Below are 13,933 nucleotides of genomic sequence, written 5' to 3' on the forward strand. Positions count from 1 at the left end.
GTTCTTAATTGCTACATCACACTGACGACGGCATTCGCGATGGTGTTGATGACACCATGGCCAAACTGTAACCTGTTTAGCTAGCTTGGTCCTTGTTTTGCATATTTTGTTTTCTAACCGAATTGTCCAGAGTTCTAAACGTTTGTCTAAATATAATTCTTTGACAGTAAGATTGTAGATCCTTTGCCAAGCAACAACCCGTGTATTTTTACAAGTATAATTGTAACGCCATAGTCAAAGATTCTATTTTCTATCTGTATATCTTATGCATTGAGATTGTAGGTCTTTATCCAGAACATTTATCTTTACCAGCGGGATTGTAGGTTTATAGCGAATGCATTTATCAGCGGGATTGTAGGGTGTTAGCCAGTGCATTTATCTCCATGTATCTCTTTACCAGCGGGATTGTAGGTCTTTAGCCGAAACATTTATCTCCATGTATCTCTTTACCAGCAGAATTGTAGGTCTTTAGCCAAAACATTTATCACCATTTATCTCTTTACCAGCAGAATTGTAGGTCTTTAGCCAAAACATTTATCACCATGTATCTCTTTACCAGCAGGATTGTAGGTCTTTAGCCAAAACATTTATCACCATGTATCCCTTTACCAGCAGGATTGTAGGTCTTTAGCCAAAACATTTATCTCCATGTTTCTCTTTACCAGCAGGATTGTAGGTCTTTAGCCAAAACATTTATCACCATGTATCTCTTTACCAGAGGGATTGTAGGTCTTTAGCCAAAACATTTATCACCATGTTTCTCTTTACCAGCAGGATTGTAGGTCTTTAGCCAAAACATTTATCACCATGTATCCCTTTACCAGCAGGATTGTAGGTCTTTAGCCAAAACATTTATCTCCATGTTTCTCTTTACCAGCAGGATTGTAGGTCTTTAGCCAAAACATTTATCACCATGTATCTCTTTACCAGAGGGATTGTAGGTCTTTAGCCAAAACATTTATCTCCATGTTTCTCTTTACCAGCAGGATTGTAGGACTTTAGCCAAAACATTTATCACCATGTATCTCTTTACCAGCAGGATTGTAGGTCTTTAGCCAAAACATTTATCTCCATGTTTCTCTTTACCAGCAGGATTGTAGGTCTTTAGCCAAAACATTTATCACCATGTATCTCTTTACCAGCAGGATTGTAGGTCTTTAGCCAAAACATTTATCTCCATGTTTCTCTTTACCAGTGGGATGGATTTTATGATGGACGTAATCACCACGACGATGGACAAAGAGCTACCGGATGTAGTGAACACTGTCTTGGATTACGTTGCTTCTCCAGCCGTCATAATACCACTCTTCCTTCTTCTCTCGTAAGTAGGCTTACCCCATTACAATGGTATCGCTTCGTCACGTATATGTTTTAATACTGATACCGTTACGTCATCACTTTGTGCGACCTCTGTGACGTATATCCGCTGTACACACGCCTTTCCGATGTGTGTGCAGCGGATATACGTCATCACTTTGTGCGGCCCCTGTTACGTATGTCCGACGTACACAGGCCTTTTCGGTTTGTGTACAGTTTAAATACGTCATCCACTATATATGTCTGAAGGGATACGAATATCCTGTGAGATAATTTTACATTATTCCGCTGTGAGGTATCTGGATCGATTCTGGGTTAGGTTAATAATTTTAACTCAAACTTCTGATTGGAAAATGACATACGCAGCATATAGGTCTTCGAAGTATGACGCAAACTGCGCATCTTGAACGCATACGATTAGGGGTATCGCATTTGTGCCCATAATATACGTACATGTAGGATTTTGGATCAGTTGCCATCAAACTGCGACTGAGATACCTGTATTGATATTTGACGTGGAAATAATTCGCGTACTATGAGTTTGAAATTTGAATTAGATGTCATGCCTGTAATAACGACTGTCTTCCATGCATCACTGAAAACTATTGACTGTTTCTCTCTAAAATATTACCTGCTTTATACACTATTTATCTATTATTTACTGCATATTCCTTTGGGAACTTGTCTTTTCGGCTGTTACTAAGGAAATGTTTCTTTTTCAGACTGGGTATATACTATTTAATTGCCCTAAGTCGAGCTTTGAGGGAGGCGAATAACGACCTCAAGATGCAGCTGGAATACGTAAGTGTATTCTGGACTGTTCTAGAGCACGTGACGCATGTTTTTTAAACGCGCATGCACCACAGCTTGTGACTGCACGTTTGTCATTTTTTTCTTTTAGTGTTGTTTTTTTTTTCAGCTGTCAAGAACGCCTTGCGAACAAACGGGTGTTTTAGACCAGTGCTACACCTTCCATAATACTAGTACTTTACTATACATTTTGTTCTAACGCCGCAAACTTGTCATTTGCGCAGATCATACACGTTTGATACCAAAACGTTTCTATATCACAGTGCAATAGAGATGGTCCCTCGTCAGCTTACATCAATTCGGATTTTATTCAAACTGTTCATTTAAATGCTTAAACAGTTGCAAGTTGCACATGCCCTATCAGCACGGCTTAAGCAGAATTAGGTAACCAAGTGCAGTGATTTTAATGGCAATTAAATTGGTCAAGCATTATTCAAAATGCTGAGTAAAATGAAAACAATGCAACGGAACAATCAAGCCGGATTATATGATGAGAGTTTATTTATTTATTTATTTATTTATTTATTTATTTATTTATTTATTTATTTATTTATTTATTTATTTATTTATACATTTTAACATTTGTGTGCCATCATTATGACGTGCAAATCTGTACGTCACGCGTGGAAAAGTTGGTCAGAATCTTGCAACAGGTCGATGGTTTACTACGGGCAATCGGGTTTCTTCCAACCACAAAGCTGTTCGCTATCAAATAAGTGAGACAAACTCGACTATGACGTTAAGCACAAATTAGTACATTAATAAGTAGAACCAAATGAAAAACGTCTCCCTGATCTCTCACCATTTCCTTGTTCCAGGAACGTACAGACGGCAGGAAGAAGGTGTACGCTATGGCAGGTTAGAAGCTTAGTAGTTCATTTAGCAAATGACTAATTGATACGTTGATTCATGCACTGACGTACGACGTGTGTATTTTTTTGATTTATTCATTGTGACCTTTTGTCATCTATTGCTTTTTTTACCAAACTTTGACTTGAATTTTTGCTAAATACCGATTTAATGCAATTAATTTTCGACGTTAGATGTCATTAATTGTCGATTTAATGCCATTAGTTGCTGACCAAGCCTCACTAAGTGCCAAATTGCTGTCATTAATTGCCGATTTAGTGTCATTAATTTCCAACACTCCACTTAGTATCATTAATAGTCGATTTAATGTCATTAATTGCCTATTTGGTGTCGTAATTGTCAGTTTATTGTCATTAATTGCCTACCAAGTGTCCCTAAATGTGGACAGAGTGCCATCGATCTAGTGCCAATAATTGATTTATTTTACCAAAGTTTCAAACCTTTTCATTTCAGAAGCCTTATATAATATGTCTATATGCAGCTCTCGCTGTCAACATCACTTAATCGATTCTTCGACACTCCCCAAAACCTGTTAAGCATGGGTTGCACACACTATTGTGGTAAAAATATACATCCACAAGTTCTTGTGTGTCAACAGCACGTAAATTGTGTACTTTCTGAAACACATCCACAATGATGTGTATCAGTGATACATGTAGATGTGTATCAGTGTACACATTTTGTGTATTACTCATATATATGTCATTAGTCATGTGCAGATTTGTGCACATTTGGTTTAGAGAGTAGACAACGAGAACGAGAGTATTTACATCAAAAGATTTTCAGAATACAGAGTAAAGTCAGAGCAACAACGACAGTGTGATACTTGTCAAATGGTCACAGGTAACCGGTGAAATATGGCAATTTGTCAGTTTACCTCAGATAGGATTTTATTCTAACCGTACATGTAAATGCTTAAAATATTACCAAATTACACGCCCACAAGCATCAGTGTGCAAGCAAAATAAGGTTAAAAATGCTGTGATGTTAATTGCAATTTATTAGACGCTACTGATCTAGAATAACTCAAAATGCTATGTTGTCATCACATTTAACATACAGTAATATTAAAACTATGGTAAAAGTTCTGACCACTCAAAAAATTAATCTGTTAATTTTAACCGAAAGCGTGTTATCTGAGTGATGCTAGAATGCATTTTGCTATTTTAACGCAATATTCTGTCAAATTTAACATAGTATTCTGTTAGTCTAATAGAATCTTTATGTTGAATTGAAGGAATATGTGTGTTACATTTAACAGAATAATCTGCTGCAATAACAGAATACATCTAGCATCACTCAAACAACAGACTTTCTGTAAAAATTAACAGATTAATTTTGTGAGTGTACACAGGTACATATGCACTTGTACTACTTGGTGAGGTGCGAGGCTTTGGACTGCGGTGGTTAAACTGCGGATTTTGTCCGGTTTCCTTTCTTCATAAACTCGACTGCCGTTGTATAATGAATTAATTACTGGGGTTGTATTTCAGCCATGTTGTAGCGATGCAGTCATTAAGGAAATATTTTCATTCGTATGGCGATGGACTGTAATGAAAATAAACCTATGTGGTGCCGCCTGGAAGCCCTTCGGTTTGGTCAAAAATGTGACTGACCTGCAGCAAAAGCGTATGGTCGAGCGAGATGGAGGTGGATTAGAGCATGAAAAATATTTTAAAAAAGGTGGCAGGTAAAGGTTGCAGTGAAACGTTTTAGATTTCTCCGATTTATAAAGTAGGTGATTAAACAGAATATAACCCTATCTGTAGGGAATTGATAGAAGGCCGTATTTCACCTGTTACGTGTGACCATTTTCCAATTATCACACTGTCGTCGCTGTTCTGGTTTTGCTATATCTGATGTGTCAGTCGTTTTTTTCATTATGGCATTCGCCTATAAAAGTTCGCAGCAACAAGCCTAAGTATTAAAACCGACGTAACCGTCTGATTTCCGGGAGATGCATTCAGCCTTTATGTCTGGGCTGGTGAGGCTGATAGGGATGGCAATCTTCTGGACTGTTCTAGAACACGTAGTGCATTTTTTTAAAACACGCATGCGCCACAGCTTGTGACTGGACGTCTTTTTTTATTGTGCTGTTTTTATTTTCAGCTGTCAAAGATGGTGATGGAAGCAGCGCCAATGCAGTGAAAGGTTTTGGTGACAAATCCAATGGCGGTAAAGGTGGTCGATCTGGGAAAAGAATGGCAGGGGCCGGTAAGAGAACTTTATCACCGTGCAAGAGAACACGCTTTATAAAATATGTGAAAATATTTTATCTCGAAATTATTTTAATCTATGTTATCTTTTGGATAAAAGGTGAATGAAATTTTAAGTTAACCACTTAAGCGACGTCTTAAACATTTTGTGCTAAATCAGTTGTTGACTATCTGTAATTTGATGTAAATACAGGGTAAATTTGAAAAGTTTCACCCAGGCATGACGTAATAGCAAACAGTTTAAAAAACGATTTTATACCATGTAATCGTAAATTAAGGAATCATGCCTTGATTTTGTTGTCATTTTTTCTCGATCGAAATAGCGGTGACTTCTTTTCAGAAATGATACTGAAGACGATTATTGAATTAGAGAAGTACAGAAAATTTAATATTTTGTATGAGGCCTCTGTGGCTCAGTTGGTTAGCGCGCTAGCACAGCGTAATGACCCAGGAGCCTCTCACCAATGCGGTCGCTCTAAGTTCATGTCCAGCTCATGCTTGCTTCCTCTCCGGCCGTAAGTGAGAAGGTCTATCAGCAGCCTGGGGGTGGTCTTGGGTTTCCCCCGGGCTCTGCCCGGTTTCCACCCACCATAATGCTGGCCGCCATCGTATAAGTGAAATATTCTTGAGTACGGCGTAAAACACAAATCAAATAAATAAATAAATACATATTTTGTGCAGTGTTGATACACAAGGACCGTCATATAGGCTACGAACCTGTATAAAGCCAAACCAACTTCCTGATACCATGTTGTTTTGTCATGTTCTTTAACCACCCAAGAGTCAGCAGTTGATGGGGCCCCGCAGAGTGGGGCAACTTTCAGTAAGGTTCACCTGACCGTATAGTCTTGCAGCTTTTTAGACTCTCCTTGTACTACATTATGTCAAACATTTCGCCTGTTAGCGTCAAAGAATAAAAAAAATACTACCGCACCTTAACGGTTACCAGGCCATCAGTTTGAAGCCGTTAAAACGCGAGATAGTCTGGAAATAGCCGAGACTAGTGTGTGCAAAGCTGTAGTCCGGTATGTTACCCGATCAAATTGTAACTCGTACATTTTCAGAAAAGGGTATGATTAAATTTCCTTGAAGTGAATTTTTTGGACGCATTTCTTGGGCAAATCATTCTTTCAATAACGCCGATGTTGGCGTTACACAGGTCTGCAACATTGTTAACTTCCATGAGAGAAGTCATAAACCTTAAGTAGGTTGTTTATCTGAACTGGTCAAAGTCAAGTATAATTTGGAACTCTAACGCCACTGTGTTTTCTAAAGATTTTTGGAATTATATGAGCTCATTTTCACAGGACTTGTTATAAAGTTAGATTCTATTTGAGTAGGGCCCACCAGTGCGCCTTCACCCTGGGACCGGTATTAGGGGACCACTCCACATTAGAATTGGTTGTCGCCAACATCAAACGTTTTTTTTTTTTTAATATCAAGTTTTCATAAAAGTGTGCTATGCAGTTTTAGGCATATTTGACACTCACAGGAACCCGCTGCATTGGTGCTCTGTCTGGTAACCTCTGTTATAACTCGACCGACGAAAGGCTTGAAAATTTCAGAAAATGTACGGGTGAGAACTGTATCCGGCAACATACGGGTCTTCAGTAGCGTGGTTTGCCGTGTTTGAGATTGACGTGGTATTCTCTGTTGGAGAGTAGTCTACTTTGCTCTGTTCTACTTATATCAGTTTCAGACGTATGCAAATTAGCCTCCCGTGCAGTGCTTGTTATAATGCTGATTTGATAGATTAGCTGGTGTGAAGTGCTTAGACGAAATAGTTCTTTGTTTTTAGAAAGCCTGTTAAAGTTGTTCAATCAAGATACATGTACCAAGAAACAGACGGTGCGAAAGATTATTCGCCAAATATTTCAGGCTTTTCATGTAAATTATTGTAGCTTCTTTGAGCTTTAAACTAAATCTGGCTTTGTAAAAGTTATCTAGTTTAATTAAACGATAATGTCTGCTCATAGAACATTGTTAGACATTATATACGTGAACTTTTCAAATGTGAAATCGTAAAAGAACGTTGTTTATATATTTGGAAATTTGTTATAGTTACCTTTTCTGTTTTCACCAAAATTGACGTAAACGATTGGCACCGATCTACTTTTTCCATCATGTTTAATGAAATATGTTTGTTCTAAGGTAATACAGTAGATTCAGCTTCAGAGAGTTTGTTTTCGGGGGAAAAATCTCCTTTCTGTCATTCCAATAAACTTTCTTTAAAATCGAACTTCTTAGATAGTTGCTTTGACAACGTTCGAATCTTACCATAAACATAAATCTTTTTATTCAGTGGCATCTGTACTGGCAGCTACACGTATGTCTAGAATGTTATCGTCTACTAACCCACCACCAGTGGCCGTCGTCAGGGGAAAACCATCTTATCCAAGGAGGTAAGACCGATTTTAAAGTCATACTTCTTAAAAGCTTGCTTTCAAAATTTGAACCTTTCTGAATTCCTTGCAGAAATTGGATGTTTAAAGACAATTGTTCGGTTACACCTCACTGCCTTCGAGATAGCCTTTTCGCCTACATCATGTTTTGACATGTCTGTAGTTATTTAAAGACTGATATTTTCAAAAAGAAGCACAACTTGCAATCATTATGCTGGTTCAATGTTTTCTCCTTCTGGCTGTAGGGTTTTAGTGAATTAGGCGATTTAAAATGGTATCCCACAATGCTGCTTTCTTTATATTAATCATTACTTTGTGTTGGATTAGAGCCTTATCGATTACTGTAGATGCATAGCTTCTTTGCCAATGTGTTGCCATAGCAACACCACACATTCAATTCTGTGTCATGCAGGGTCCCACCGTCTGTGGCCCCCAGACCAAGACGCCCTCTACCAGGAAATCCACAAGGCACTCGTCAAAGTCTGCAAAACGTGACTTCGAGACTTCTTCAAAATCGTGACGAAAATGCCGTCGAGTCACGTGGTAGACGGAACCTGCGCAATTTGGCAATGATCGCAAGGAACAGCGCCACCAGTGATCAGTGGGAGTCAACTCTGTCAAGGAACGACAACCGACAGTCATCCCGAACAGAAGAAACCAGCCGGGTCCCTCAAACGAAAGACCGATCCAGAGGTCAAGCCCAAGCGAATGTCAGGAACGGACGACAAAGGCAACAAAAACAGCAGCAGCAACAACAACAACGCAGACATCGTTCGAGAAACGCCACAAACGCTCAGCCAGGTTTTGACGCCAGCGGACGTCGCTTTGCCGGTGAGTTTATCGAAGAGGATGACGCAGCGCCTGAGGATGAGTTTTCACGGTATACTAGCGAGGACCTCCAGCAGTCAGAGCGGCTGTTGAGAGACGGGCGGAGCGTTGATTCGGGTATACACATAGAGAACAACATCACTGACGAAGGATACGAAGTCCAACGTCAGTCGTCGTCAGGACAAAGGCGACGTCAGTACTTATCCGTGGGTGACGAAGACGACTTTGACAGCGAGGAAGAGGAAGAAGACGAAAGAAACGAAAGCGAAAGTGAAAGTGAAACGGATGAAACCCAACTGGAGAATGAACAAGCCGCCACCAGTGGTACTAATGTCACATTTGTGGATGAGACTAAACGCCGTGTTAACATTCCGGGGCCCACTGAAACCGAAGGAAACTCTGGAGTGAATATGTCCGATCCGAGCTTCCATACAAACGCTGTTTACGAGGAGGACTTTGACAGCGATGATCTAGACGAAACTCCCGAAGGAATCCTGTCTGCGAGTGGTCATCTTATCCCGAGAATCAGAGTGACGGATTTCAGCGATGGTGCGGCTCAAGAGAGCAACGGGATTGCACCCGAGGGAGGAAGTGACGAACCAACCAGAAATCTCGATATGACAGAAAGTGACGGACGGACAGGAAATGACGAATTGACAGAAAATGACGCCCCAGAGGGTGTCATTGATGAGGAAGATACAGTGGAGCAGCCTCCGCCCGTTAAACCCAAACCGACCAACTGGCGATCCCGACAGAGGACGGTAGAGCAATCCGAGGAGGAGGAGTTGGATCTGGGTCCCCCTATCGGGCCGCCATCTCATCAACCCCCCAGGACTGGCTTGTTCAAGGCTATGAATGTTTTCAAAAGAGCAGCAAGGTCATTGTCACTTCCATAATTACCTCCCGCTCCCAACACCTCTGCTTTTTGCTGTGTAATAGATTAGATGATTACTTTCGCGCAAAGTATTGCTATGCCTTTGCACAACTCAAACTCCTTTCCTTCACACTTTAAAACACACCCTGGTTCCCTGTAGATTTTAGCCCAGTATTGTTTGTTGAAGAGTCGGAAGTCACTTTCGTAGAGGGTTAATTGCAAATATATATACAATTGTGTCTAACTCCAGTAATGCAGCCCTCAAAACAATAGTATATCATATAATGAAAGCAGCTTGAAAGAGTAGATGACAGTTGAAATGGATGTTTTCACGTACAAAATGAATATTGGGACATCAAATACTGTGACGAAAACCAATGCGATTTTAATGAGCTTTAAAATATAGGCGCAATGATAGCTAAAACCTATCACAAAACTCAGATATTAGAGTGTAAATGTTTTAGTGAGGAAAAATTGCATAAATAAAAAATAAGCTAAGAAACATAGTCCCTGTTATTTCAGGCATGACTTTATGGTCTTTTAAGGGATTGTTTGATCAACTTTGATTGGTTTTCAACACAAAGAACACGTCTGAGATTTTCCTGTAGTCAGATTCAAAAACCGCAACCACAAGATTAATCCCAAGAACTGTTTTATTTTACGACTTTTGTGTCGTTGGGCTGGTCAGGCGAACTAAGTGCCATTGAAACAGGTTAGACTTGTGAACGACCGCGAGTGATGAGTGACGTCATCGTTTACTGTATATGACGTCAGGATTGGTAACTCTAGGTCACGCCGTCGGCTCGTTTTTTTATGATCTGATTCAAATTTTTCGAGTCAGTAGTTGGGGCATTTATCAGTTTGGATGTGAAAAAAAAGAGAAAACGACCTATTTTGGCTTGCCAAAAGCAGGAATCAAGTTGAGAAATAGTACTTTGTGAATTGCATGTATTTTATGCAAATGAAGTCGTGCGATAACGATTACTATAGCGCTCCTTCCGTGACCTTCCGCACGACACTCAAAAAAATTAATGTGTTAAATTTAACAAAGTATGTTGTCTGAGTCATGCTAGAATGTATTCATTTATAATAACACAGTATTGTGTCAACATAATATTCTATTAGTCTAATAGAATGGATATGTTGAATTAATAGAATATATGTGTTATATTTAACAGAATAATCTGCTGCAATAACAAAATACATTCTAGTGTCACCCCAGATAACAGATTGTCTGTTAAATTTAAGGCATTATTTTTTGAGAGTATAAACATGTAAACAGTGTGCTGCAGTGCGTCAGTGTTTATTTATATGTATTTATATTTTTATTTATATATTTATTTTATTTATATCATCGGTGACTTCAAGAAAATCTAGCATTGGTCTCATTAACATAGTGGTGTAACCTGTAATATGAGTTGCTTAGCAGTTTCCAGTCCCAGCGACTAGAGTTCGCTTTGATGCCGTGCATCAATGAAGTCGTATACTCGTATCTCGTTGACAAGTAGCCTAACCCCTCTATTGTCACCAAGACCACAAGAATAGTGAGTGCAAAGGAATGTGAAAATTTTCCTGTCCAGAGCGAGTTCTGAACCCGCGCCTCGTGTGCCGTAGCGATAGAAAGGCGCTTTTATTAGACCAGAACATTTATATAATTATCCTCACTGAAAATCCCTGACACATTCGTCTTGTTTTTGCATGCACGTTAGCAAAAGTAGTCCATTAGTGCCAGAGCGAGCATGATTGCTTGTGTTTGACTTCCCGACCGCACAATATACCTGTGTACTCTTATATGTATGTTTGTGTTCTTAGGGTTTTATATCGTACTTAATAATTTTTCAGTCAAATGACGACGAGGAGTCATTATATGTGTGTGTACATAAACTGTCTTCTTGTGCTAGAGCGAGTCCATGCCACCAAAGTGCTGCTGTAACTGAAGCATCATGCCTAAGACACCAGACATGACACCCACCTAGTCACATTATACTGACATTGGGCCAACCAGTCCTGTTTCCTTGCTCTAATCTTTCAGTGCTGAGAACGACGCGAGAAATCGACAAGTACCTTTTTTAAATGGCTCGACCCTGGTTTGATCCCGGATCTTCAGATTTAGTTCTGTTATATGCAATAAGCAATTGTAAACTTCGCATACTATGGTGGCCCTCCATGGCCGTGGTGATTAGCACGCCAACGCGGCGCAATGACCGAAAATTCTCTCATCAATGCGGTGGCTCTGAGTTCAAGTCCATCTCATGCCGGTTTCCTATCCAGGCCGGAAGGTCTGACAGCAACCTGCGGATGGCCGTGGGTTTCCCCTGGTCTCTGCCAGGTTTCCTCCCCACACAACGCTAGCTGCCGTCGTATAAGTGAAATATTCTTGAGGACGGCGCACAAAACTAACCAAATAAATAAATAAATATTAGCCTGTAAAACATGCATGTGAATCATTGTGTGTCATGTACTTAATGACTCGGCAACAGGAATGTCAAGAGTGCGTGAACTTACGTTTCCTCACCGTCTGGGTAAGATCTTATAGGCATACCTTGTTTACTATCTTAATAATTCGGAATTCTCCCCGCCTCATCTAATTCATGTCCAAGCTGTGTAGTCTACTGTTCACTGCAAGAGAATAGTGGTCTAAAGATTATCCTTATTGAGACGAGGGGTTGGGGTAAAAAAAGGGCTATTTATCTGAAAACACTGATAGGTATCTTATCAAATTAAATTACATCTGTAGGCTTACCAGTAAAGTTTTTACAGAATATATGTCTATAACATATTAACTCACCATTAAACCATAATTACGAGTACCGTAATGAAGTCCTGAACAGAAAAATTCCCTATTACTATTGACCAAATACAATTAATCCTCAATTAGGACTAATTCATTTCTGGACAGCAGTAGATGATTAGAGAACATTATTTTTTTCCCACAGGACCCAGAACCGGTCACGTGACATGCCCATCGTGTGAGATGACGATGTCCACAGCACACCACGGGGCGCTCAACTTTTGTTATTCAGAGTATCTTAAAGTTCAGGAGAAGCAATTACTGGATATAATCTCATGACTGGTGTATTCTTATCGTTGTTAGTCTAATATTGTTATTTGTACACGTTTTCATAACTACGAAAGACCGTAAATAAAACAAAGACTTTCTTTGTTGCCATCAAATTATGTTCTGTCCCTTTACTATATTCGTCACCCGAAACGTGGGTTCAATCCCAATCTCGATCAGGAAACTTTTATGATTCTCCTTTCATTGTTGTCTGGACGTTGGTGGAGATAATTGGCCGACAGTCAAGTTTTGTGTGGTTTTCCAAGAATTTAGCTTGTTTTCTACTTTGGCCTATGGCACGCGTGGTAAGTTTGCCAGCCACTTGCCAAAGGTCGGTGGCTTAATCCGATTTTCTCCTCTCATACAGCCAGCTGCCATCATACAAGTCAAACAATCTTGAGAATAGCAAGGAGCAAAAAGAATGAAATGAAATCGGGTAAAAAGATACACACAATTTGGAACTATTTTTTTCGATATAGCTCTGATTTAAATCCCGATCCAAATCAGACAAAATTATTTTTTTCTTATTTTTGATACTGTGGAATGTGTGTGACGCATAACAGTTTCGCCATCAAATCAACATTAAAACGAACTACACCACGAAGTGTACCGTAAAATGTTGCCTTAAGCATTCATGAAGTAGAGGCGTTCATGGCTAGCTTGTAAAGCATTCGCTCACGTCGATTTCAATTTGGATACGGTATGATACTTATTGTATCCCAGGTTTCGGGGATTACAACGCTGAAATTGGGTCTGTTCATATCAGCAGGTGATTTATGTACATTTAAAACAACACTACTTAGCCCTCAGCAAGTATTCTACAATCTGTCGCTATATATTATAAAAATTTTCCAAATAATTACAAACCCAGGTTAATAACAAGAACGAATTAACTGTATCTGTCAATTTTAGCAAGTGTTGATTGTATAATTATTGTTTGTACCGTATATACTTATTTTTGTAAATGGCGACCAGGTTCAAGTAATCATATAAAAGCCAATGGAAAAGCAATGTGCCTCTCTCAGTATGGAACAGAGTACATGGTTTGTACCTTCAGCCATGATCGTTTAAGAATAAGCTGGAACTGAAGACGCTCTGGACTTCATTTTAAAACGTTATGCTCCACAATATTTCACTTACACCACACTGTTTAGTTTGTGAGTGGATGAAAAAGCGAACGGACGCAAGGAGATGGCCTGGTTTTCACTTTATTTATTTGACTGGTATTTTACGCCATACTCAAAAATATTTCACTTACACGACGGCGGCTAGCAATCTGGTGGGAGGAAACCGGACAGAGCCAGCGAGAAACCCATCACTATCCGCAGGTTGTTCACAGACCTAAACACGTAAGACTGGAGAGGAAGCCAGCGTGAGCTGGACGAATTCACAACGACATGACTGGTTAGAGGCTCCTTGGTCATTATGTCGCGCTAGCGCGCTAACCACCTCGGCATTGGAGGCCTCATTTTTATTTCACATCGCAGTTCTATGTCTGAAAACCCGTTTGTTTATTTACTAGATTGGGATTTTACGCCGTACTAAGGGTATTTCACTT

The 13,933-nt window shown here is 39.6% G+C and overlaps 1 protein-coding gene across 1 annotated transcript in view; it reads left to right on the plus strand.

Moving 5' to 3' along the window:
• The window catches only part of LOC135480965 (transmembrane channel-like protein 3), a 30,383-nt gene extending 17,932 nt beyond the window's left edge, over positions 1 to 12,451 (plus strand). The window contains exons 17-23 of the mRNA XM_064760896.1: positions 1,196 to 1,321; positions 2,040 to 2,118; positions 2,946 to 2,985; positions 5,107 to 5,211; positions 7,534 to 7,615; positions 8,028 to 9,320; positions 12,254 to 12,451. Coding sequence (XP_064616966.1) covers positions 1,196 to 1,321; positions 2,040 to 2,118; positions 2,946 to 2,985; positions 5,107 to 5,211; positions 7,534 to 7,615; positions 8,028 to 9,320; positions 12,254 to 12,290 — 1,762 coding nt within the window. The 3' untranslated portion in view covers positions 12,291 to 12,451. The remainder of the gene's footprint in view (positions 1 to 1,195; positions 1,322 to 2,039; positions 2,119 to 2,945; positions 2,986 to 5,106; positions 5,212 to 7,533; positions 7,616 to 8,027; positions 9,321 to 12,253) is intronic.
• The last annotated feature ends 1,482 nt before the right edge of the window (positions 12,452 to 13,933 follow it).

Source organism: Liolophura sinensis, chromosome 13 (genome assembly GCF_032854445.1).
Source record: "Liolophura sinensis isolate JHLJ2023 chromosome 13, CUHK_Ljap_v2, whole genome shotgun sequence".
Classification (NCBI taxonomy): domain Eukaryota; kingdom Metazoa; phylum Mollusca; class Polyplacophora; order Chitonida; family Chitonidae; genus Liolophura; species Liolophura sinensis.